General features: G+C 30.4%; 1 protein-coding gene across 1 annotated transcript; it reads left to right on the top strand.

Annotated features, from left to right (window-relative positions):
* The first annotated feature begins 2,606 nt into the window (after positions 1–2,606).
* Positions 2,607–20,079, top strand: LOC132732596 (legumain-like). The gene is made up of 12 exons (XM_060719073.1): positions 2,607–2,877; positions 11,108–11,205; positions 11,658–11,739; positions 12,222–12,298; positions 13,366–13,441; positions 13,945–14,007; positions 15,246–15,315; positions 16,201–16,319; positions 16,695–16,880; positions 17,554–17,670; positions 19,014–19,187; positions 19,797–20,079. The coding sequence occupies exons 1-12, from the start codon at positions 2,704–2,706 to the stop codon at positions 19,917–19,919; spliced, it is 1,359 nt and encodes a 452-aa protein (XP_060575056.1). The 5' UTR covers positions 2,607–2,703; the 3' UTR covers positions 19,920–20,079.
* Positions 20,080–26,946: the final 6,867 nt, after the last annotated feature.

Genomic DNA, 26,946 nt, shown 5'->3' with positions numbered 1-26,946 from the left:
GAAGTTTATATATATATGACCACAAAGTTGTGCTTAAAATAGATCACACTATCGCGCTGTTAAAAAATTAATACATAGCTATATTTAGCTTGTTTTATTTTTAAACTAACAAATCAATCACCAATCGATTTAAATAGGCCGTATTAACGGTATATTTATAGTGATTTAACTTTAACTTTTATATTAAGATTACCTAAACATAAAAACATTTACGCTAATTATGATCTTAACCGAAGAAAATGGTGATAGTTTTGATAACAATAATTATAATTAATGAAGAAAACATCTTTTTAATATTATGCTAACGAGTACTTATTTCCAGTTCGTTTCGAATTCCTCTTCATGTACTAACAAAACAAATATCAACAAGAGAACTGCGTTCGATGTAAACGCTCGTCTGTTAAGGGCAACAACTTTCGGTAACCAATTTTTATTAATAGTCAAGTTTAAATAGGGACATAACTCCTAAAATATTGTTTTAATGATAATAACTGTCTTAAAACTGTGCATTGTCATAATAATCAAGTACCCTATTCAAAGTTCCATGTTGATATCTACAGTTATGAAATAATTACATTATTAAGCAGTTTTGACAAAAGTCCAAGGTAAAAGGGTTATAACTCCAAAAAATAAGCTTTCAGAATTATGCCCCCTTCCAAACAGAAATACAAACTATATGATAGTGCACAATAATACTATGACACTTCATGCAATTCAGGGGGGTGGGGTGTGCACATATTTAATGTTATTTAGAGTCATTGCTGTTCCTTAAGCATACACATGTATTTCAATCAATTTATGAGCAAAAATAAAAAATAAACAACAACAAAAGACACCCCTCTTCACATCTAAGATTTCTTTCTTCCGAGTTTTGTCATATGTATATATGTATGCCAGAATAAAAGATTTTAAGTAACACTAATGTATGAAGTTTATATAAACAATCACACAATGATAAACACTTTGAAACATTGAAGTGGCATAAAAAATGTCCTTGTATGTCCGTCCCGTTCCACTGTCATATTGTTACATTGTCCATCAGTAGATTGGCAAAACAGTGTAATGCAACGGCATCCATTTCTAGTTATATAATGAAGAGGGGTTTGACCATTTATCAAACATGTCTGTGAGAAAGTCCGGATCGGACACATGAAAATGCCGTTTCGATTTCGATAAATGCAAATGTCAATCGTCAACGGATACAAATTCGATCATCTTAAAGATCCTGTATGTTTTGTGATTGATATTTTTACTGTGTGAATACCACACTAGCAAAAAAATATATATGTACATATTTATGCAAATAAAACAATTTTCAAACATCGAAGAATATGTAAAATGTGTACTGCAAATATTTGTGCACATTATATTTAATCAATAAATTACATGCATTCATTTCTTATTGGAAAATTTGATTTAGAATTTATAGAAAATAAATTTCTAATTACCTCCCTTTATTTACATGAAATGTTAAATTGGGTAATATCTTTATAAATAATGCTTATTGGAACTTACAATATTGACAAATCTTAATTTGAGCATCATATTTATGAAATAAAACCATGAAAAAATTGTGTTACAGGATCTTTAACTAATATGAACGGCCGGATCTTGGTTCGTTGCGTCTTGAATTATAAAGTTTTCATATGATTGTAATATAAAACAAATATATCCATAGGCAATTCGTCAAGTTCAATTCGTTTGTCATTTAAAATACGAAATCATGCTATTTAAAATATGTTTTGTAAACAACAACAACAGTGGTATATATTCTGATGTAATAACGTGTACACATACATCATTCAATGAATGTAGTTAATGGTACCAATACCCGTCGGTTCCGACGATGTTGTTAATTGTAAAAATATATATATATAAGCTGTCTGTACTGCATTTTATTGAAAGGGCTCAGTCAGTCGGGATGTCTGCAACAACCCCGTCATCTTCCAACGCAGTTTTTATCGTGCGGTAGTGACAATTAAATCATTTGTATTTAGAGCTAGAGAAGCGTCTCGGCAATCTTTAATAACTTTTCATACTCACTTTTATTACAACGTAGGTGGGTCCATAAAATATATGCATTTGAATAAAGAATTAATATATATATAGAGAGAGAGAGAGTGAGCTAGACCTAGCATCATTTTTTAAATAAAAGTAACTTCGATGGAAACGCAATAACACAATACGGCCGTGCAATCTAACGATCTTGCACGTGCATTGGATATATTTTCCCGCTTTGCGAACCTTTTTGGAATTACTCGTCATTTTGGCGCTAAAATAACCGTGGACCACAATTAACAATTAAAACGTGACGACCCTGATTGTAATAATATAATGTACACTTGTGTTGTGGATTACTCTCGCCTGGAATCTATAGATTCTACTGTATCTGAAAAAAAAACTCATTTCAATGCTTTATCTCCAAACTGGGGCATAAATTAATTTAAAGGTCAAAAGTAATAAAACGAAAGCAATATTACATTTTCAAATTATTTACGTTCCTAAGAACATAATAATCTATATGTTTTTTTGTTGTTTTTTTTTTTGTTAAACTTCTCAACGCACCTGCAAAATAAGGCGGGACATTTACAGATCACATGACCGATAGAAGTCAGGTGGTATTCATGTGACTGCAATATGTCCGCTGTAGTATAAACAATAAAAATATCTTGACTTCTAATCAGTAATTGAAGAACAATCAACATGAAAGGAGTGATTATTTTGTTGTTTTTAGTTGTGGGAAGTGTATTTTCTTTCCCAGAACATGTAATAGAGTTCGAGCAGGCGTTAGACAAGTTAGGAGAACCTGAAGAAGGTGGAAACCACTGGGCATTACTGGTTGCTGGGTCCAATGGTTACTTCAACTACAGACATCAGGTAAATTTCTCCATGTAAACTTGCTCAATTTAAATTACGTCTTGGTAAAATTTAACTTTTGTTTAATTTGATAAAACATAAAAAACAGTTGGGGGTCGGAAATTGCATCGATTTAAATACTAATGGTGTGAAAATATAAAATTAGAAATTTATATATTTTTTTTAATTAGATTACATAGATCTATTATATTCTATTCTTGAATCTTCAGACAATATATACTTGTATTTGTGAGAAAATAATATTTTATTGGAATGAATATTATTTTCACAAATATGTACATTAATTTTTGTAGTTATAGATTATAATTATATCAAATGTACGTACAGTACAGATTGCAATATTGAACTGTTGAACTTAATTATATCAAAAATGAAGGTTTGTTAGAACCGAAACTGGTATATTATTATTATTAAATTACTGAACCTGCACTGGTGTTAACATGTTGTATTTCTTCATTTCTATCTTATTCTAATTGAGTACACTCTAGAAAGTGGAGTAATATTTAAATTAGTAGATAAATTATCCGACCAATATTGCTTAATTATTTGATTAATGTAATCTGAAGCTCTTGTTACAAGATGATTTTATGACTGAATTAGTTTTTTTTCAACATATCCACATAAATATTCACTCATTATCATAGTTTAATTATTTTATAATGGACTATGTAGGTAACATTTTCTGTAGGCATTTTAGGTGCAGAGTTAATTAGTCAAACTAATAGTACTATGTGATGAGATATTTGCTATTTTTTGCATGGTTTTAGAAGTTAGATTCTGGCATGTCAATATATCACTACTGAGTTAATATTAATTTCCTGTGACCCATTAAAATTGATAGAATGCTTTTATGGCAAGGGCAGATACACCATGACAGTTGTGTCAGTGTTTTGTTTACAGATAAAGTTAGTATTGTTTGGTTTTATTAACCTGTCAATTACATACTGATTACACGGTCGATGCACACAGTATATTAATCTTCGGTAGATGTTCGGTAAGTTCCGTGAGATGTACGCTGTACGATGAAATTTAATTTAATTAGTATCTCTAAACTAAGTGTACTCAGCGTTATAGCGCAATAGGGTAAATCACGAGTTTATAATCTAAGTGCCACACGTGTTTTAAGTTCGAGGCCGTGTTGGTCCATGTTTTTTTCTTACTAATACTTTCAACATTATTGAATCTATATATGATTATTTTATGTTGTTCGTTTTGTTTGATTATGTTTTACTTAATTTTGTTATGTATATACTCTTTTTAAATAACATTTTTTTAAGAATTCATGTTTAAAATTAAAACGGAAAATCAATGTCTTTTCAATGCCGTAAAACACACTACAAATCTGTTCCATTAAAATATACTGCAAAAATAAAGAAAGAGTACTAAAACAATGGCAACAGTAAGGATCGAACCACAGACCTCTCAATTATCAGGCATTCTCTTTACCGACTGTCCTATTGTGAATTAACGAAAACTTGCACATTAAGCTGGCGTGACTTTCAATCCATGACTAATATACTCCACATTAACTCTCGTAAACTACACGGACCAAACCGAAGTGGGATCGAATATTTAAATGAGTCCTATAATGTATTCATAATTGACAGGTCAATAAAATCAGACTATATATAGGTACCATCTGTATACTGTACCAGTTATATACTGACACTGAGCAATTTAATTATACATTCAATGATCTCTCCATTAATTGGGATTGTAAAACTTATCAGTACCACCAAGATAAGAAATAAATTAAGGATAGTGGAGAAGGTTTTCCTGTCTATACTTGTACATATACACTATTACATTTCTCAAGATCTATTATATAAATGTAACAATCAAAATAGATATACATTTTTTCCTATGACACAATTTTTTTTTTCATTCCAACTGGGACATACCAGTAATATAATATACTATGTTCCAGTTACCATGCATAAAGATTTATTTTTTAACTTGAATATTCTGCAGCAGTTTTGATTTCTTCCTTTACTTCTGACAAAAGTATAGTACATGTTTTCCGTGATTTTGAAATAAATCATGAACACAATATTATTGCATGGAGTTTAATAGATGTATATCTGTGTTTATTGTAATAATGAAAGATCTGAAACAAAAAAATATAAAAAAAACCTATTTTTTGTCCCAGTAATTAAAGATATAGATCATAATTATTAAAGTTTTAATCTTTCATAGATAAAAATCATAATTGTATTGTTTATTAATTTGTTAAATCAATCAGGAATGCTGTATTTTATGGTCATTCATTATTTATAAACATGAAAATTGTGAAAATTTCATATCTAAAACATTTGTGATTTTTGCTACTGGTTGTTGTTGTTCGTTTTCAAATGTGTAAAGACACTGAAATTTAGAATAAACAATATTTGAAAGAAAAATGGATTTTAGATCTATATTATGGATTTTAGATCTATATTACATTTAACAGTTATATCATAATCTTAGACTATTATGTAGGTATAATGGTATCATTTAAGTGTATGTCAAAGTTTTTTTATATTGAAATATTATTCTAAAAGCAGATAAAAGGAGTATGTGAATTGGGGCATATCATTGCGTATATAAATATGTTATTGAAGTGGGTATGAAGGTGAAGGTAAAATTTATAAAAAAAAATAGTACACAAAGAACTTCAGAAGTAAGTTAAATAAAGTGTCCTAAATAAACCATGTGGTCTATACTATTTAGATTGAGATTTTTTCATCCCACCATGAGCTACTTAGGATTTTTTTTTAACATTGAGTTTATGCAAACCAATAGGGCTGGAAAGTAAATATAATTTTTTTAGTGCAAAAATTTGACTCATGTGCACTTAAATACTTGGAAAATGCGACACCCTTCCCCCCTATTATCTGGAATTATATATAATACCCCTTGTCAAAATTTTGTAGCCCCCTCTAGTACATAATACTAGATTTACACATTTGCATGCCTGTAAATTGTGACTTAATTTTATCACTGAACCAAAATCAGATAACAAATGAAAGAAAATTATATTATGCTAGCTGTTGTGCTGAAAAGATGATACTTTACATAAATTGCTTTGGGGGTTTGATTATACTAAGTTTTACTTTAGCTGAATATATCAAATAATTTACTGTGTTTGCAAGTTTTACATAGTGGGAAAAAATTAATAAATTTTGTGAGTTTGAATCTTTACAAAGAATTTCTATTAAATATTTGAGTGCTATTTAATAAAATATCTGATATTTAATGCTATTGTGAAAAATAATTGTTTCATACCACTTATTAAACTTATTTCGATTTGAAACAATATACTTTATTACAAGTTTGCCCTGTATTTATGCAGATCTAAGCATTGAAAAATCCATGAAGCAAAAAATTATGGGTATGTTTTGTATTGCAGTATAATTAATATGGAAGGGAGTGAGTCCAATAAGACTTTATTAATCTAGTAATTAATAAATATTAAAGTGTTTTTGTTCAGCTTATATTATGTACATGTAAATATATATATTATGAAAGTGTATATATTATATTGTCAGGTGTCCTAAATTCAATCCCGTCCTTGGTTCAAAAACATCTCTTGTTAATGTCCCAAAGTCTCGTAAGAAGTCCATCAAACAATCAGAATTTTTTTAAGATATCAAAATAAATTATAATGATATTGAAGTTAGAATTACTAGAAAATGTCAACTAGTGTATCAAACATTGCACTGTTAAAATGCTTAGGTTAACAATTCCTAATAAAATTGACTACCTCTGGGTAAATTATGCTCTTTTTGTGCCCTTCAGTTGATTATTTAAAAATAATTCCCTAATTGGAAAGTGCAACATGACCAAAAAGACTGTTGATTTAGGGAATAAAAATCTGTCAGTTATAATAAAGTCAGATAGATCAAATTTTAAAGCCTGTTTATTGAAGAAAACTCTTTACATCTTAGTTTTCCTGGATCCCCAACCTTTACAGCAATGGTACATGATGAAGGTGAATGTTGAAACAAACTATGGTATATATACATATACAAAGCCCCAAAACAACTGGTCTTGTAATAAGACACTCTTGTTTAGTACAAATTGGTTATCTATATCAGTAAATTTGATATGTTTCGATGAACTTTTTAATGTACACTGATAATAAATCTAATTCTAACATCTAACATATATGAATTCTGTTGCATTAAGAATTAACAGCTGGCATTACTATAAGCCGGATCAGGTGACTCAATAGAACATGACCATTATTGTTGTAATGATGACTATAACATAAACACACATGATCTGTTGATTTTAATTAGAACAAAGAAAAAAGAAGCATGTGATATCTGATTAATTTAATACAAGGTGGGGGTATCATGTGATACAAGAATTTCTTTAGATAAGAATTTTTTTATAACTAAGGCCGTGTCTACACCTATTCAAGTTTCTTACATGTCACATTTAGATAAGCTAAATAAATGGCCCTTTCAACATTTTTTCAGGCACAATTTTTTCTGAAATGTCTCATTAAGATAGCCCAGGATTTATACCTTTGTCTTTGTTTCTGTAAAATATGTGAAAAAAAGCGGGAAAATGATGCAATTAGCTAAAACAGAATGGAGTAAATGAAATGCGTTCATTCTTTTTTAAAATTGAAAAAATGTGACAAAAATTTATTTTGATGCAAATTCTTTATTCGATGAAAGTTATTCACTAAATGAACAAGATCATTTTAAATCCATTTTGACTCTACTTGAAAAAGAGCTCTTTTTTATTTTTTTTACAATGTATTTATTTTTATTTATTTATTTATTTTTTTTTTGCTCTTCTGTGTATCAGCGTATTGATTTGTTCCTTTGACCAAGACATTGTAATCATTTACTGAAATTCAAAGGGCATGTACACTGAATCAACAACAAAAAGTCAGAAAATAATAAAAATAACAGCACTATCAAACCTTCGGGCACATGTTTTGTGTCAAACTGGTGTTATCAGTGTCTTGACAGCCAAAAACTTGTAGAAAAATAGGACGTGTTCTAACTTTCTTGCAAGGAATTATCTTCTTGAATGTCACATAATTTCTCTTTAAAACTCATTCAAGTAGGGTGTCTACACTATCCAATACAAGAGAATATGATACTTGCATTCAAGACTTGGATAGGTGTAGACGGGCTCTAATGTTTAAAAGATTTCTTGCAAAGATTTAACTAAGCTTTAGAAGTGCATGATCATGAACACTTTACAGTTTGTGGATGATAAGTTCATGATATATTAGAATGACTTACATTTATATTTCACATGATATGTCTATCTGATTAAGCAGTGAGAATATAGATATTTTTTTTAAACATGTACGTTTTCAGTTACAGTTTAATCATATAATATTGTTGTTGATATGATACATGTAAATTAATTTATAATAAAGAGAAACAAAAGTTTTATGAAATAATTGATAAATAGCAAAACAATAGAGTTAGTGACCAACTTTTCCTCATGAAAAATTAATGTCACATTGTGCTTTGAATGATGTGTGTACTTTAACCTTTTTAATTAAAACTCATGTGATTCATGTATATTATTGTAAAGCAGATATTTTCCTTATATCTCATAAAACTTCCTTACAAACGATGCTGTCATAATTTGTCATAATTTCTAACTTTTATATAGTGCATGCATATTTGTCACCAATGCCAGACTTCTTTTCAAATTATGTTAACTACATTGTATATGTCTATTAATATTATATTTAATGGTGATAAAAATATTAAATATCAAAAGTGGTGCTGTTTATATTAATTTTAGGATATAACCACATAAAATTCAGGATGACATGCCTGTACAGAAGCAAAATTTTATGAGAATATGATATAATGCATGTAATTGTATATATTTCATGCCTACATTATGTCATGCATACAGGATTTAAACCGACAATATGTCATGCATACAAGTCAAGATCATGTCATGCATACAATATTCAGACTGACAGCATGTCATGCATACAAGATTCAAACTGACATCATGTCAATCATACAAGATTTAAACTGACATTATGTCATGCATACAAGATTCAAACCAACATCATGTCATTCATACAAGATTCAAACTGACATCATGTCATGCATACAAGATTCATACTGACATCATGTCATGCATACAAGATTCATACTGACATGACATACATACAAGATTTATACTGACATCATGTCATGCATACAAGATTCATACTGACATGTCATGCATACAAGATTCAAACTGACATCATGTCATTCATACAAGATTCAGACTGAAATTATGTCATTCATACAAGATTCAAACTGACATCATGTCATTCATACAAGATTCAGACTGAAATTATGTCATTCATACAAGATTCAAACTGACATCATGTCATTCATACAAGATTCAGACTGAAATTATGTCATTCATACAAGATTCAAACTGACATCATGTCATTCATACAAGATTCAAACTGACATCATGTCATTCATACAAGATTCAGACTGAAATTATGTCATTCATACAAGATTCAAACTGACATCATGTCATTCATACAAGATTCAAACTGACATCATGTCATTCATACAAGATTCAGACTGAAATTATGTCAAGCATACAAGATTCAGACTGACATCATGTCATTCATACAAGATTCAAACTGACATCATGTCATGCATACAAGATTCAAACTGACATCATGTCATGCATTCAAGATTCAGACTGACATCATGTAATGCATATCGGAAAATTACACACAATAATATTATTTCAGGTTGACATAAATTGATAATTATGATATGCATACTATAAATTGTACAAAATTATGTATTATTATTTCAGGCTGAGATATGTCATGTATACCAGATTTTACACCAAATTATATATAATATTTCAGGCTGAGATATGTCATGTATACCAGATTTTACACCAAATTATATATAATATTTCAGGCTGAGATATGTCATGTATACCAGATTTTACACCAAATTATATATAATATTTCAGGCTGAGATATGTCATGTATACCAGATTTTACACCAAATTATATATAATATTTCAGGCTGACATTTGTCATGTATACCAGATTTTACACCAAATTATATATAATATTTCAGGCTGAGATATGTCATGTATACCAGATTTTACACCAAATTATATATAATATTTCAGGCTGACATTTGTCATGTATGCCAGATTTTACACCAAATTATATATAATATTTCAGGCTGACATTTGTCATGTATGCCAGATTTTACACCAAATTATATATAATATTTCAGGCTGACATTTGTCATGTATGCCAGATTTTACACCAAATTATGTATAATATTTCAGGCTGACATTTGTCATGTATGCCAGATTTTACACCAAATTATGTATAATATTTCAGGCTGAGATATGTCATGTATGCCAGATTTTACACCAAATTATATATAATATTTCAGGCTGAGATATGTCATGTATACCAGATTTTACACCAAATTATATATAATATTTCAGGCTGAGATATGTCATGTATACCAGATTTTACACCAAATTATATATAATATTTCAGGCTGAGATATGTCATGTATACCAGATTTTACACCAAATTATATATAATATTTCAGGCTGACATTTGTCATGTATACCAGATTTTACACCAAATTATATATAATATTTCAGGCTGAGATATGTCATGTATACCAGATTTTACACCAAATTATATATAATATTTCAGGCTGACATTTGTCATGTATGCCAGATTTTACACCAAATTATATATAATATTTCAGGCTGACATTTGTCATGTATGCCAGATTTTACACCAAATTATATATAATATTTCAGGCTGACATATGTCATGTATGCCAGATTTTACACCAAATTATGTATAATATTTCAGGCTGACTATGTCATGCATACCAGATTTTACACAAAATTATATATAATATTTCAGGCTGACATATGTCATGCATACCAGATTTTACACCAAATTATATATAATATTTCAGGCTGACATATGTCATGCATACCAGATTTTACACAAAATTATATATAATATTTCAGGCTGACATTTGTCATGCATACCAGATTTTACACCAAATTATATATAATATTTCAGGCTGACATATGTCATGTATACCAGATTTTACACAAAATTATATATAATATTTCAGGCTGACATTTGTCATGCATACCAGATTTTACACCAAATTATATATAATATTTCAGGCTGACATTTGTCATGCATACCAGATTTTACACAAAAATATATATAATATTTCAGGCTGACATTTGTCATGCATACCAGATATTACACAGTCATGGTATACCTGATGAAAGGATTGTTGTTATGATGTATGATGATATTGCAGATAACAGAGAGTAAGTCTACATACTCACTCAAACTCCATATTTCTTTAACTTCTTCCTATTTCATTTATATGTCAATAAGAAATTATTTTCAAAAAGTGTACATAGCTGTTGTAATTCAAAAAGCTGTTTTTATGAGGATTTTTTTATCAAATGGTTGAATTTTAAAGCAAACACCAGTAAGGTTTAACGGTATAGAAACACACAAATATATGAGTTTTGTAGTTTTTATAAATTTCATGCTTTTAGGCTTTGAACCTCAGTGGAGTTCCTATATTGCCTAAAGATTTGGCATCGGATGACGTTTATGAAAACAAAGGGGAACAACTCTTTCACCTTAATGTTCTGTATATGTCCGTACCATTCAGTACGCTGACAAAACCGTACCTGACTACACTATGGCGAAATATCAAAAGTAACAAGCATAATTTTTCTGTTTTTATTGTTGATTGTTTCTTCTTCAGAAATCCTGTAAAGGACAACATCATCAACAGACCTGATGGCCCAAATGTCTACCAAAATGTGCTAAAAGATTACACAAAAATGGTAAGTATAAATTACAAACTATTAAATAGTGGCCACTGATAACTGGATGTACATGTGAGTACATGTATTTCCATCACTGTCACAATATATATACCACTGTTAAGTTTTATAAACAATGATCATTTGTGTAACATATGTTTTTAAGCATGGATAGTAAACATTTCGTAATTTAGTTTTATATGAAGAAGTAAAATGATGTAAAACAAGGAAATGTGTCATTCACTATATTGTACTACACTGTATTGAAACATGTACACTTGAAAATGTTCAAGTATATTGTTTTTTGCCAGAATGAACACAACTTGATAGATGTTCATGAGTATGCTCTTACAAATGAAGATGCTCCTTGTATCTGGAAGTCTTAATATTTATTTTCATTTCTATTTGAAAGAACACTTTATTACAAGTTTGCCCTGTATTTATGCAGATCTAAGCATTGAAAAATCTATGAAACAAGAAATTAGTTATGTTTGGTATTGCAGGAAGTGAATCCAGAAACATTTATAAATGTTTTGAAAGGAGAGAAAGATAAAGTTAATGGGAAAAAAGTCATTGACAGGTAAGATATCCAAAGTTTGTCCTTAAATTTACATGAAAAACACATTTTAAATGTAAGGAAAAATTAATTCCAAAACCATCTGTTCAGAAAATGGTGACCTTTGGGCTAATGCCTCTATACATACATTTGTATTTGTTGTAGGTGAATTATGTAAAATACAAATATAACAGCCAAAGAAATAGTGATAAAGGAAAACACTTAAAAATCATTGTATTTCTCTTATAAATTTACAAAAACATCAGGAAATACCTCGGCATTCCAATTACGGCAACTATGTCACTATGTCATTATATGCTAATTAGCTGGAGGAAAAATATGACAACCTGCATGCTCATACCCTCGCAAAATCAATAAAATCTCACCAGCAAACCTGACTAAATAATGCTATATGTATTGTTCTTATCAAATTTTCGATATGTCATAACGTATGGGGACATGGTCAAATTTCCGTATCAAAATATGTAAAGCACAAAAAGGCATTGACAATAAAAGGGCTTTTGAGTAAACATGGTGTTTATAAGAACTAAATATTTTGCATTTTTTGTCCAGTGACAATACACTTTTGATACAGAAGAAGGAAAAAACAACAAATATGTGAAGGGGCTTTATTATCCTTCAAGCGATCTGTCTCTCGTACTATAGATTGTCAAACTGTTCTAATGTCTACACAGTAACAATTTCAAATAATTTTTATAGTTTTGTATATTAAAATGCATGATAAATTGTTTTGTTAGTATAGAACATGAATGTAAATTGTGTAACATGATTGTATATCATGTGTTTATAGTGTAACATGATTGTATATCATGTGTTTATAGTGTAACATGATTGTATATCATGTGTTTATAGTGTAACATGATTGTATATCATGTGTTTATAGTGTAACATGATTGGATAGTATGTATTTATAATGTAACATGATTGTATATCATGTGTTTATAATGTAACATGATTGTATATCATGTGTTTATAATGTAACATGATTGTATATCATGTGTTTATAATGTAACATGATTGTATATCATGTGTTTATACTGTAACAAGATTGTATATTATATATTTTTCAGTGGTCCCAAGGATCATGTGTTTGTTAACTTTGTTGATCATGGTGGCCCTGGTATCTTGGGCTTTGGCAGTAAAATGGTAAATTTGTTAAATGTGATACACATATTTTCATTAAACATGATTATCTTTTTGCTGTGGTAAAGACAGTCAGGAGTAATTTAATAATGATATCCGATCAGATGTATAATCTTAATAGTGGAAGAAACTTTAAGTCAGTTAGGTTAAACCTTATTGACTTGACCTTTGATTTCTTTTTTCCCTATAACAAAACAAAAAGGAGTAAGTAAGTGATAAACATTTTTGTCTTCATTCTATTCCTTCATTTGACACTATGGAAGCTTCTGCCTATGATCAGTCAGGCAGAGTTTGTGTTTATTATTTAGGCTTTGTTCTTGAGAAATAAACAAGCATATTTATTTACAAATAAACATTGTAGACACTTCACTGAAAATTGCAATTTGAGCTTTATACATTGCTTCTTTTAATTAAAAAAATTGTCACATTTAAGCATATTTAACATATTCATGATTATTTTAGTTTCTCAAAATAGATATGCATTATGCAAATATTTTTTGTTGCAGTTGAAGGCACAAAAGTTGATAGATGCAATCATGTACATGCATGACCAAAAAAGATACAAAAAAGTAAGCAAACATTATCATAAATAAGTATATAAGCCTTTGGCCATCTTAGAAAGGTTATTTACCGGATGATGTCTGACTCTGAATATTTTGTCACTTTACTCTGTGGGTTTGAAGCTTGTATAAAGCTATATCTGGTTGTTGTTTTCATAATCTAATTGTCTATTCTTGAAAGGAATGTGACATACAATATCTGCATGAATATTGTATGTACATTTTATTCTGCATCTGTTTTTAGTAGGTTTTACTGTAATCTCATGCATGTCCAACTCACTTTTAATAAAATATACTGACAAATTTTCTTCATTTTGGGTATGTTGTAATCATTTTAATCAAAATATAAACAATATTTTTTACATTTACACTTTAACAATTACCATGCAGTTGGCAACAGAATTTACCCATGTGACCATTAAGACCTTACCAATCAATATATATATATACATGTATATATATCCTACAAAATATTTACAAAGTGACTGTCATGTATCTATGAATGTATCTAATATAATGAAAGAATGTCATCTTAGCTCAGTAGGAAGAGCATCAGATTTGTAAGACAGAGGTCGCTGGTTGGATCCTTGAGTGAGGCAAAATATCTTTGTGACAATTGATTGTTCAACATAATACAATATTATTTGAATTTATTTATTTATACTTAAGCAATTATTAAACTTGACTATTTAATGCTTTAAAACTTCTTTAGATTTAGGTGTTTTTTTTCTAAGTGTATTATTCTCATACATGAAAACTATATCTAAATGTCAAATACTAGTATAAGTATTAGTACTATTACTGTAGAGCTGTTGTTATATTACATTTAAAGGAAAAATGTAAAGATTGCCTCCAGATTCATGCTAATTTTCATGAAATTTTGAAAATATGTTAAAAAGTAAAATATTGTAAAATTGAACAAAGAAAGTAATTTACACAATGCAAACAGCATTTACAATCTTGGTTTATTACCCAAAAGAAAGGACAAAATATGCAAAAATAGCCCTTACTGGTTTGTCACGCAGTAGAAATGTGGTGATAAATACTGTAAAATTGGTCATTAATCATGTATAACATTTAAATTATTACTTAAATGTTATATATTTTTACTTTTTCGGAAAATCTTGGTATATTTTTCTCTATTTTGATTTGCTTGAAATAGTTTGGCTCATCTGGAGGCATGCAGCTTTAAATCAGGGAATAATATGTTATTGTCATATTAACATTTATACATATAATTATTACAGCTGGTGATTTACGTAGAAGCTTGTGAATCAGGATCCATATTTTATGATCTCTTACCTAAAGACATTAATGGTAAGTTTTTTTTTCTGAACACAAAGTTCAGTAGCATTATCAACAATTTCATCATCTAATTATTCGGTCTTTCTATTCTTTTGTAAAGAAAAGGCATAATAAGAATTTACTTATTCATTCAATATAAAATAAGATGCATGTATAGCTTTGATCATTGTTATATCCTATTGATGTGTATACTAAAGTAAATTACAGCAATGTTTTTTTCTTTTCAGAAATCTGCTTTATGCTTTAAAACTATTCGGATTAATTAAAGGGATACTCAGGCAAAATAATGGCAAAAATATAAAAATGATTTTCTGTACTCAAATCACCCTAAAATGACATTTCTTAAAGTCCCAACATGAATTTCTGTATAAATTCTATATATTTTGGGTTTGAAGTTTAAATATATCTATATATGTTGAACGAAATTTTGACGCGAACAGAATCACCGAATAGTTTAAAAACAAGTCCTGCGATTTGAACAAACCCTGGAAGTTACAATAACAAATATTGTTGATATTGTATGATTGAAACAAGTCTAAGTAATTGATTTGACATGTTTTTTAACGTTTCCAGAGTACACAGTGACAACTATTGTGAAATTTTAGCGCTCTAACCTGACCCACGCGTGTCAAGTTAGGAAAACACCATTTTATTCTTTATATGGAGAAAAGTTTTGTTCCTTTGACTGTTTAGTGTTTTCATTTTGAGGACATTTACAGAATAATGAATGAAAATTTCAAAACTAAGAAATGAAAATTTTGCCTGTGTCTCCCTTTAAAGCCAATTAAACAATACTTAATACATATATTTTATCACTGTCTAAATTATCCTGTTTTGATGTAAATATTTTATATTTTCTGAGAGTAACTAGGTTCTATATCTTGTATGTAATTTCAGCATATGTCACAACAGCTTCAAATGCCCATGAATCATCATATGCGTGTTATTTTGACAAGACTCGAAAGACCTATCTCGGTGATGTTTATAGTGTTAAGTGGATGGAGGATTCTGACAAGGTATTCATAATTATCTTTACTCAGACTTGATCAAAATGAGCCTACAGCATTTTCAATTTTGTCATTTTGGGCCTTTTAATGGATTCATTTTTTCTTCATTTTCCTGGCTTAATGCTGAAGGCAATGCAATTAGATCCCTAACCTGTCAAATTCTCATTATCAGATAAGTGGATACAATAAGAATTTCGCTACAACAATGTTTGTGGTTAAATTAAAGGTCAGAGTAGGGATCTATCAATAATGATTCTAATGTTCCTCAGCTGCCACTGTTGTTTGACTAAAATATAGTACTGTTACAAAAAACAGTAAAATTTAGCTGAAGTTTAGATGCTTTGTAACACCTGATTTGATTTGAATGATTTAACACAATTTCAGGAGGATTTGAAGTCAGAAACTTTGCAGAAACAATTCATGATTACAAAGTCTGAGACAAATACAAGCCATGTACAGGAGTTTGGAGACATGAGTATAGGAGATATGACTGTTGCAGAGTTCCAGGGAATGCAGGCAGCAAAGGGAGATAAATTCAGAAAAGCACCCCCAAGACCTAAAGATCCCTGTGTATGATTTTTACTTTTTTTTATATAATTTCAAAATATCAAATCATTAAAGGACTTAAATTGGTTTATATAAGTTATATTTATGTAGTACAAATTTCTCTTATAATTGAAATGTGAGGGAGCAGTTCTGCTAGATGAAGATAGATCTACCTGGATGCTCACTCAGTCTTGAAATAATGCATGGAATATTTTATTAGCTTGACTATTCTAAGAAAGGAAGAGTCATTGTACTAACCCAGGTATTGGCCTTGGCATCACAATTTGTTTATGTATATGTGTGCAGGGCTAATTCTACATTATCCAGGCTTTTGCTGTACAAGCACTGATAATAGTGGCGCACACAGTTCTATGACAGCTCTTGTTTTGGTCTTGTTCTTCCAGTAAAGCTGTAAATTTGCTTAAAATTGTTTGTGTAAATTAAAAACCAACATCAACAATAAAATAATCTTTTCAGCTAATAAATATTTTAGAGGATGGTGTAAGAGCAATGTTGGAGCTCAAAGAAAAAGAAAATATCTCTTAATTGAAGCACTATCTATGCTCAAACACAAGCATATTTAGAATAACTTATTCTTAATGGTTTTATTTAAAGACAGAACTTGTTGTTGATACCATCTAAATGCAAAACATTTATAAAGATAATTAAAAATAAGTATTAATTTCATGACTTGTAGGAAGATGCTGTGAAGTCTGAAGACGTTCCCCTTGAGATTCTACGACGTAGTCTGAACCTGGTGGAGTCGAAAGAAGAAGCTCAAGAAATAGAGGCAAAAATACAAGCTATTAACAAGGTATGATGTTAATTAAGTTTAATTGTAATAGTAAAGTTCAATTTTAACATAATTGATTTTACCTGGATTGTGATAGAAGCTTGAAGCTTATTTGAAATTCTCTTGAGTGCAACTCCTGGTACTGGTGTCTTATGAGTAAATAAAGCCATGACACCAATAAGGTTTCAACCCACCATCTCTTAATTGTGGAGTTAGTTATTGCCCTATGTATTTTTCATATTTATTTTTTCTCAAAGTACAATGTATTAGAGATATCAATTTCTTACATTGATATATCTCATTAATGGAAAACTACATTGTCCACAAACTTTTATTCTCTTACATAATTTAAAGACTATTTTTTCTGGGATCCAAACTGAAGAAATATTAGAGATATTGACTTTAAACTTCATACATTAATATTAAGGAAAACCTAATTGTCCTAGAACCTTAATTCTCTTTTGACTTCAATAAATTTGATAATATAAGAAAAAAATTTGCTTTTGATACATTTGAAAGTTTAAAATTCTCTTATCAACAATATACTGTAAATTGATAAACATTTGACAGTAAAAAAACTACCTTAATGTCATATTTTTAAAGAAAATGTCCTCTTATTTTTGTGGACTTTAGAGCTTTGTATCATAATATTTATGCTCTAAGGTATATAATACTAACAAGCTTCAACTATTTGATTTGAATCATTTGACAGGGGATATCAGTTCAATTAATTTGCATGTTTGAAACAGAAATTGAAAGCTTCATACAAAAATGATGTACTTTTAACAATTTATTTTAACCAGCACTCAATGTGTTAACTAAACATGTTCTGCTATTTTTGACCCTTTGGCTTACATTCAAATGTATATGTACTTGTATTTGATTACATGTACAGGATATTTGCTACTGTTGAGTTAATTAAAAGAATTCCTTTTTTTAAAAATCAAACCAAATCATGGTCAGATATCTTACTCCAAAGATTGGTTACTGTTTAAAGCAAATATATGGTACTGTAAGTGAGACAGGTAAAGTCATGGTGTAAACACCAAAATTATTAATGATGGAGGTATTAAAAGGGTTAAGACTAAAAAAAGGATTGGAGCACCTCACTATATACCATAATCCAGTATATACCCGGACAGTACACTTGACTGACTAAATGCTAAAATCTCACTTTTTCACCCAATGGAATGAACTTTAAAATGTCAAATCCATCTCTTCTGCCACTTTATGTACGATAATGAATTAACGATATTTGTCTATTTTGTGATCATGATTTCTGCAAGCGTCCAGAAGTACAGCTGCAATGATGTATTGAGTTAAAGCTGTATCAAAATATCTATGCTCATATTCTTGTCTTATAGGAGCGATACATTGTTGATAAAACTGTAAAGATGATTGTTGGTATAGCAACAGATGATCATGTGACCTCCACTAACATGATGGAAACACACAGCAATATTCAGGACTGGGAATGTTATGAACAAGTTCTTGATTTCCTTGATGAAAATTGTGATGATCACCTTAATATTCCAGAGGTCTGTCACTTTATATTTTATCGTGTTGTACTTCCTCAAAACAGAACAAAACCTATGCTTATGATATAAGGTCATCTTGCTTATATAAAATTATGAAATACTCGTGCATGTACTTACCAGTATGTAATTATAATATCTGTCATATGTTGCGGTTCAGATCGAAATATCTGTCCTGAGGGGACCCCGCCCATTGGGCAGTAACAAGGCTTGTAGGTTTTTAATTTTACACACTTCGGGTAGTTACAAAATGATTTCACAGTGTCATTAAAAAAAAACGGGCAGTTTTTATAATAGACCTAATCAATTTGACAAGTAAATGCAAATGCAACTTCCTTAAAGTAATTTGTACATTCACATATTCAAATTAAACATATTCACGAAGAATTTACTAGATTTTTACCTACAAGTTTAGCTTAGTATATCTTTAACATAATGAAGGACTTCTCAATAGTTACAAAATGTTGTGAACTTTCATTGAGCCTGTATATTGATTGAATGTTTGATACTGTTTGCTCACCAAAATTTGTTTTAATTAAACTTAATCTTTATCTATAGTTAAATATTAGTAGGTATAGAATGTAAGAAATAAGTGATTATTTTGTGTTACAGAATGATTATGCTCTAAGAAAGTTGTACATGTTTGTAAACATGTGTGAAGCCAGGATTCCAGTTGCTACAATTACAAGTGCCATAGAAAAGGTTTGTCTTGATGCAACTGTGCTGGAAGATTGAATCAAGTTTCTGCAGGACCAAGAATAAACAACCTGACATTTAAAGTACATTCTGTAATGATAAATCAGCACATATAAATGGTTGCTTACATCATCATCATTATATGATTTATTGTTATCCAATTATTGACTGTGTTATTAAGTGTACAGAGTAATTTTGAGGGAAAAAAACACAACGTCTTTTACTATCTTAAACAAGCTTAATATAATGGAAATTACATATCTTAGATAAATTAAGTTATAAAGAGTCTTTAGGAAATTAGACTTTTATGTTTTTGTATACATGATATTTCTATATGTTGAATGAAGGTGTAATGTTTGTTACGTTTTTATCCAAAAGTCTTCCTTATAACGTGTACCTTTTTCTTTTTTACAGAAGGTCAATTAATTTACAGTTACTGTAAGGGGAGTTAAATGAAACATTTTACATATATTACATAATAGAATTTGATTTTCTGTTTTGAATAATTTTTAAATTTCAATGTTTACAGATATATACATATATCAGATATAATTTCTAGCACGTGTCATGGAATGTGATTTCGTGCAACAGTTCTCTGTGATAGACATTTGTTTTTCTAATATTATTAAAGGTAGCAGTAAAAACTGATATTTATTTACTAGATTTTGTATATTTATAACAGTATTTTTTAATCTAAAGGTTGCTTTTACTGCTTTGATAATGTGTTGTTGTTATGCTACTATGTCAGAGTTATATTCTTTTGTAACTAGGTTGTAATTATGACGAAAAAGAACAATGTAGTAAAATTCTTATAACATTCCATTATTTTACAATAACTTAAATTACTATTTTATTGAAATATAATCGTTTTTTTTTCTTCTACAATAATGGCTATGTTCATTTATGATATGTTATGGCCATGCATGTGAGGTTAAAAGAATAAGTGTGAGGGGCTAAGCAAGCTACTCAATTCTCTCAGGAAAAACCTATCAACAGTGATAAAAAAGTGCAAACCTAACACCTTGTATGGCATAATACAGAATACGTTTTAATGACTTATGTTGGATATTTTAAGTATTATATTATAGAGTGAAAGAACTGTGCTGATATATAAATTGAAGGATTTTTCAACTTCTACACACCTTTGGAATTAATACCAGATGTTTAATAGCATTTCACTTCATATAAATCTCTCATACATGTATTATATACGTAGCGCTGACGATAACTATTGGTAGCAAAAACAAATGATAAAAAATACTTACATGTTGGTGTATAATTACTGAATCTTATAATGTAATTTAATATGTTTCTTGTTGTATTTTGATAATTTTGTAGGTAAAAACTGTGCAATAGCAATGATCTGTATGACTGATGGTTTGAACCATTGTAATAAAGGTTGTTATATAACATACATGTATATCTGTTTGGAATCCTAATTAACCATACCCCCTTTCCTCAATATTTATTTCGTTTCAACTCGTAATATGAAAGACTTAAGCCACAGTCTGCTCTACCTGTACACGTTCTGGCGTAATGTTTTGTGTATATAGCTTTGATCAAATACAGTCCATTGTCAAAACCTGTCACTAAACCATAGCCATGTTTAAAGGCACATTACGCCTGAGAAATAAATAAATGTAACTTAATCAGAAAGATAACTTTAATAACATTTAAAAATGATTAAAGAGCATATAAGATGCTTGTTAGCTGAAGAAAGTAGCAGTAAATGTGAAATAATAAGTCATAAAAAAGCGAAATGTAAACAAAGAAGTATTTTGACTTCCATACAAAATACTAAATCACCATAACTGTAATAAATTTGTCAAATAGCATAGAGGAAAAAAGATGGTTATACCAGTGAGTAACTTTTTGATGGGTTTTATTAGTGAGTCAGATCCTGGCCATAAAATACAATGACACTTCAGCTGTATCACTTAAACACAGGTATGTTTAGATAACCATGTCCTTTCATGACATGGAATGGGGTATATTTGCTTACAAATGGCCCTTGTATAAAATGAAATTGAACATGTATATCGTTCTTACGGTTTTGGTAAACTTACCATTCAGCATAGTCCTTCGAATCTGTAGTGATTATATCCCTCTGTAACAAATAACAGACGGCCACCGGCGGCATCAGTTTCTCCAAAGAATCGCAATAGCGACCAGCGGCAGTGACAATCGGACGACAGAAGCTAAAAATTTTGCTAATCGATAATTTTTTGGGTCAGTGAGTTTAAAAAAATCATCGGTTAGACATCGCACGGTCAACGGCGATGTTTTTTTTTTGATCGGGCGTTTTGTTTTTGATAGTCCGATTTTTAAGGCACCCGGGGACCCACCCGGAACCCAAATAGACACCAGTTGGCGAACAATTGTCACTAGGTACCCGGACGATTCATAAGCAGACACCGGGCGGTCATGGTTTTGCCGTCTGGCGGCCGGGCGGCTTGTGTTTGTTGTATACGCGGCTTGAGTTTGTTGTTATTGCCTCAAAAATGCATTTGTGAATTCCTTTGGATTTTACATGAACTTATTCGTAGTGCAAGAACGTCTACGGGGATTATTCTTAAGGCAAAGGCAAAATATAATTGTTTCAGCAGTAAAATATGGCAATGATCAGTACAGAGGTGGCCGTAGAAGAAGGTTTGTGTGGATGAAGTCATGACTTTAGCTGCCCTTTTTTGCTGGCATATTGAAATTAAGCTGATTTATAAAAGAATATAAAATGTCAAGCCGACGCCCGCGCAGCGACAGTCCGATCCATTCATGAATCGCACAGGCGCCGTCCGGACATAACGCGGCGACCGCCCGATCCTTTGAATACTTTCTGTAAGATCAATTCGGCAAAAATCGCTCTGCGACCGTTTGATTCATGACCACCAAGGTATCAGATTTAAATCGCCCGGAGATCGTCGTATGCACTTCTCCTTTTTAGGTGATGCTTCTCCATAACAAACATGCTTTCAAGTCGGTCATCTTTTAATAGATATGCACTTAACCTACGAAAATGGCCGCGAAAGGTCAGCTTGGCATGGTCGATTTTCTGATAACAAGTCTAAGAATTTTCGTAAAAGGCACCATTTTCTGGAGCCACCCGTTTTGTAATCTTTCGTCTGATTCAGTTGTGGATTGGCTATTGAAATTAGTTTAGAGGTTCCTTTTTACAGCAATATAAGGATACAAGCTCTAACCTAATGAAAATGGACGCTGGAGGCCTTCGTGTTATGAATGACTTTCAAATAGACAAATTGTTCATTCTGTATTTAACGTTGTAGAATTTTCGAAAAAGGCACACTTTTCTTAAGCCACTCATTGTACTCGTACACTATTTGTCTGACTTTGTTTCAGATTAACCATTTCATAAGCTTTGAGGTTCTTTTTAACAGCAATATAATGCACGAAGCTCTTAACTCTAGGAATATAGCCACCAGAGGCACGCATCGTGTAATGGTTGAATTTTGGACAGAACATTAGTTAGCAGGTTCTTTTTTACAGAACTATAAGGCGCAAAGATTAAACTGAAAGAAAATGACCGTGGGATGCCCGCACGGCATGGTCGGCTTTTGATAGACGATTTGAACTTTTTGTGTGTAAAATCTAAATATGTTCGCAATAACACCATTTTCTGGAGCTACCTGTGGGGGTATTTTTCAGTGGTTTGTTCTTTCTATATAAACTCTTCTATTTTTCTTTTAAAAAATTGTTCGAGAGCCCGTCACAAAACAATCCGACATTATTTGTTGCGTATTAGCCATGACAGTAGTTTTGAGGTTCGTTCGTTTTTCGGCAATATAAACCCAAGAAAAATGGCCGCGAGAGGTCCGCGTGCTATGGTCGCTTTTGGGATTGGCGATTTGTTCTTTCTGTATATATAAAGTCTTCGATTTTTTGTAAAAACACTATTTTCTAGAAGCAATCATCACTTAACTATTTGTGTTACTCTGTTGCGGGTAAGCCAAAGCAGTAGTTTGGAAGTTCATGTTTCCGCTATTATTATGCAGAAAGCTCCAGGCCCCGTGTTCACTAAGAAAAGATCAGGATCAGGATCAAGTGATCCTGATTTTATTTTCATTGTTTAATGTTACTAAAATTATTTGTGTTTTGTCGAATTAAATTGTAAATATTCAATATGTAAAAATATGCTGATTTGCAAAGAAAACAAACTATTTTGGGATGAAATCAAGAAATAACAAAACAAATACAAAAATATTTGGATCAAAATAAGGATCAATTTTAGGATCAGGATCAATATTTGGATCAACTGTAAAATGCCCATATCTTGCAAATTAACAATTAATTTATTCTAAAATTTCATATACTTGCTATTTCAAGTCCAGTTTTATCAAATTTATAATCAGATATTTATCTATGAGGATAAACAATGAAGAATATCGGGTTTTTAAATTTGATCCTGATCTTGATCCTGACCCTTAAATCTTTGTGAACATGGGGCCAGGGCTCAGGATGCCCGCGTTTTATGGCGGCTTTTTTTTGATCGGCGATTTGGTCTGACTGTATAAATTGTGTAACCGGATAAACACGGTGTTAACAGTAACAACAAAAAACAAACATGTAAAACAAACATTTTTAATTCTTACAAATGATAAGAAGGCATATACTAGCACACCTCAAAGAAGCATATACTAGCACACCTCAAAGAAAGAAAATTGCTCTTACATAATTCAAAATGTATCTCAACTTTCTTTATAGACACAATGCATATTATCTGGTCATCTATGACAAAAAGGCAATAAAATGTAAGAAAAACTCCTGTAAATATTAAACTAGAAAAAGAAGATTCATACTCATTCATACAGTCTGTATTTTCTCACATTCGCACTAAGCGAGTTGTCTAAATACATTCAGTGCAGCATACATAATACAAACATGGGATGTGTATATACATACATTGTATACAGTATAAAATAGAGAAAATATGAATCCCATTGTGCCCGGGAAAGGCTTTGTTTATTTCTTAGAAGCTGTTTATTTTGGTATACTTTTTATAGCTTCCAAAAAGTTACTTATTGGCCAAATACCTGAACAATCAATAATCGTCATAATCAATACAAATATTGAATGCGACCATTTTCAGCTTTATTTATGACATTTTCATTGTAAAAGTCCATACTCCATTAAGTCATAAAACGTGCTATTACAGATTACGGGAATTTTTCATTTCAAGTGGTTGAGAAGAGTGACAATAAAAAAATTGAAATAAAAAGTACTTTTATAACTGCATTTTTATCAATTGTAGTACCAAAATCCCATTTAGATTGATCGACTGTGAATTATATTTTTACAAAAAGATTATTGAAATGCTATGTGCGACAGTTTGTCCAGTAAAGAAAACTTTAAAAAGGTATGTAATGAGCAAATAATGGCAACAATATAACGTTATGAAACCAAACAAAATGAATTTTGTCCTCAACAATTAACATGTTCCTTTTCAAGACAATATTCATTTTAAACATTGACTGCGTTTTTTTTCTACATGCTAACATATGCTTGTGTGATAATTTTTGTTCGCTCCTCTATTACCTATTATGTAAACAGCCTAGCTTTATTAAATTTCTGTATTTTCCCATTGTTACCCAACCGCTTTTTCCTTTCTTCGTAAATGTTTTCAAAAGCACTTCATTAAAGTACATTTAATTGTCCATTTTAAGACTTTCTGTATAAATCTAGTGCAAAAAACAGCGAGTTTAATAAAACATTTTTTTAAACCGATATCTTACCCCCCAAAAAAGAAGTATAAGAACTTGGATATCGTTCAACAATAAAATAAGAGATGCTGCTTGGACTACAACTCTATTCTACCGGTATGTCATATCCACAGTTACATTTAAAAGTTTGAATTGCCATCCCAGTCTTCCTCTATATACTCTGTTGAAAAAAACCTTATCAGTCGTGAAGTCAAATATTTTCATTTTGTATAATCAAATCCAACAAAGACGAACAGACATTGTGCCACGAAGTCATCATTGTGTATTCTTGGTTTTCAAAAGTCCAAATTACTCTGACGTTACTTTAGAAGAGAGATTTCATCACTGGCGTCATTAATGACTCGTCAACCATTCCTTTAATGAAAAGGACTATTGGTTTTTGAAGTCGATAAGCCATATCTAATTCATTATGACAGTAACGACTTGAGTTGTAGTTATCTGACACAACCACAATGAAAACCGATGCTCTTTCCATACACAATGCTATCTCGTCCAAAATCCTGAAACCTGGTCTCAGATAAAGGTCACCTGTACATATCAAATTTCTGTCTATACCGGTCATATGCTGGAGTGTATCATTAAAGTCATCAATCAAAATTTTATCAACAAAATCTTTGTCCTCACTGCTGTATGAAAGAAATGCAACAAATTCGTTTTGACCTTGACCTTCTTGTAGCCTGTTTACTAATTCTTCTCTCTTCATTCTTTTAGTAGCTTTTACTCCTACAAGAATTGTTTGTTTTTATTATTAAAACAAGCGATCATTCATATTTTTTTAATAAAATGAATAATATCACCGTCATTTAACGTTGGTTGTCGAACTTTTTTCAGCTCAAGACTTCTTGTATTTAATGAGAAATTCCGACTAAATGGGGCTCTCAATGGGGAAAACAGATTTTAATATTAACGTGAATATTATGGAAATTTCGTTTTAACTTGTTTTTAAGCATAAAATAAAAATAAATTGTGTTTGTTTGTTGTGTAAGATGTAATTTTATTTCATCGAGTGGACTTTAAAAACAGTATTCTCACGAGTGGAGTGGCGTAGCCACTCATGAGAATACTGTTTTCAAAGCCCACTAGATGAAATAAAATTTCATCTGACACACAAACAAACAAATATCCTCTATATCACTTAGTGACACAAGTGACACTGGTTATAAATATAGGTGTAGATCAAAAAAATAAAATGAAAAAATAAAAAAAAATAAGAAAAAAATCTTTCTACTCTTTTTCAAAATATTCTCCATTTACGTCTACGCACTTTTGTGGGAGCTTTTGTATTCCCGCTGTGAACCATGACGTAGACCTATGTTTTAGATACGGGTACTGTG

Source organism: Ruditapes philippinarum, unplaced genomic scaffold (assembly GCF_026571515.1).
Source record: "Ruditapes philippinarum isolate M1 unplaced genomic scaffold, ASM2657151v2 ctg1715_1_1_1_1, whole genome shotgun sequence".
NCBI classification, from domain to species: Eukaryota; Metazoa; Mollusca; class Bivalvia; order Venerida; family Veneridae; genus Ruditapes; species Ruditapes philippinarum.
Note: the sequence above shows the minus strand (reverse complement) of the source record. Positions and strands in the feature narration are given on the sequence as shown.

Bases quoted from the DNA above. Each gene is read 5' to 3' on its own strand.
- LOC132732596 (XM_060719073.1), top strand. From the start codon at position 2,704: ATGAAAGGAGTGATTATTTTGTTGTTTTTAGTTGTGGGAAGTGTATTT. The intron at 12,299-13,365 runs GTAAGATATCCA...TATATTTTTCAG, and splicing joins GGGAAAAAAGTCATTGACAG to TGGTCCCAAGGATCATGTGT. The intron at 16,320-16,694 runs GTATTCATAATT...ACACAATTTCAG, and splicing joins GGATGGAGGATTCTGACAAG to GAGGATTTGAAGTCAGAAAC.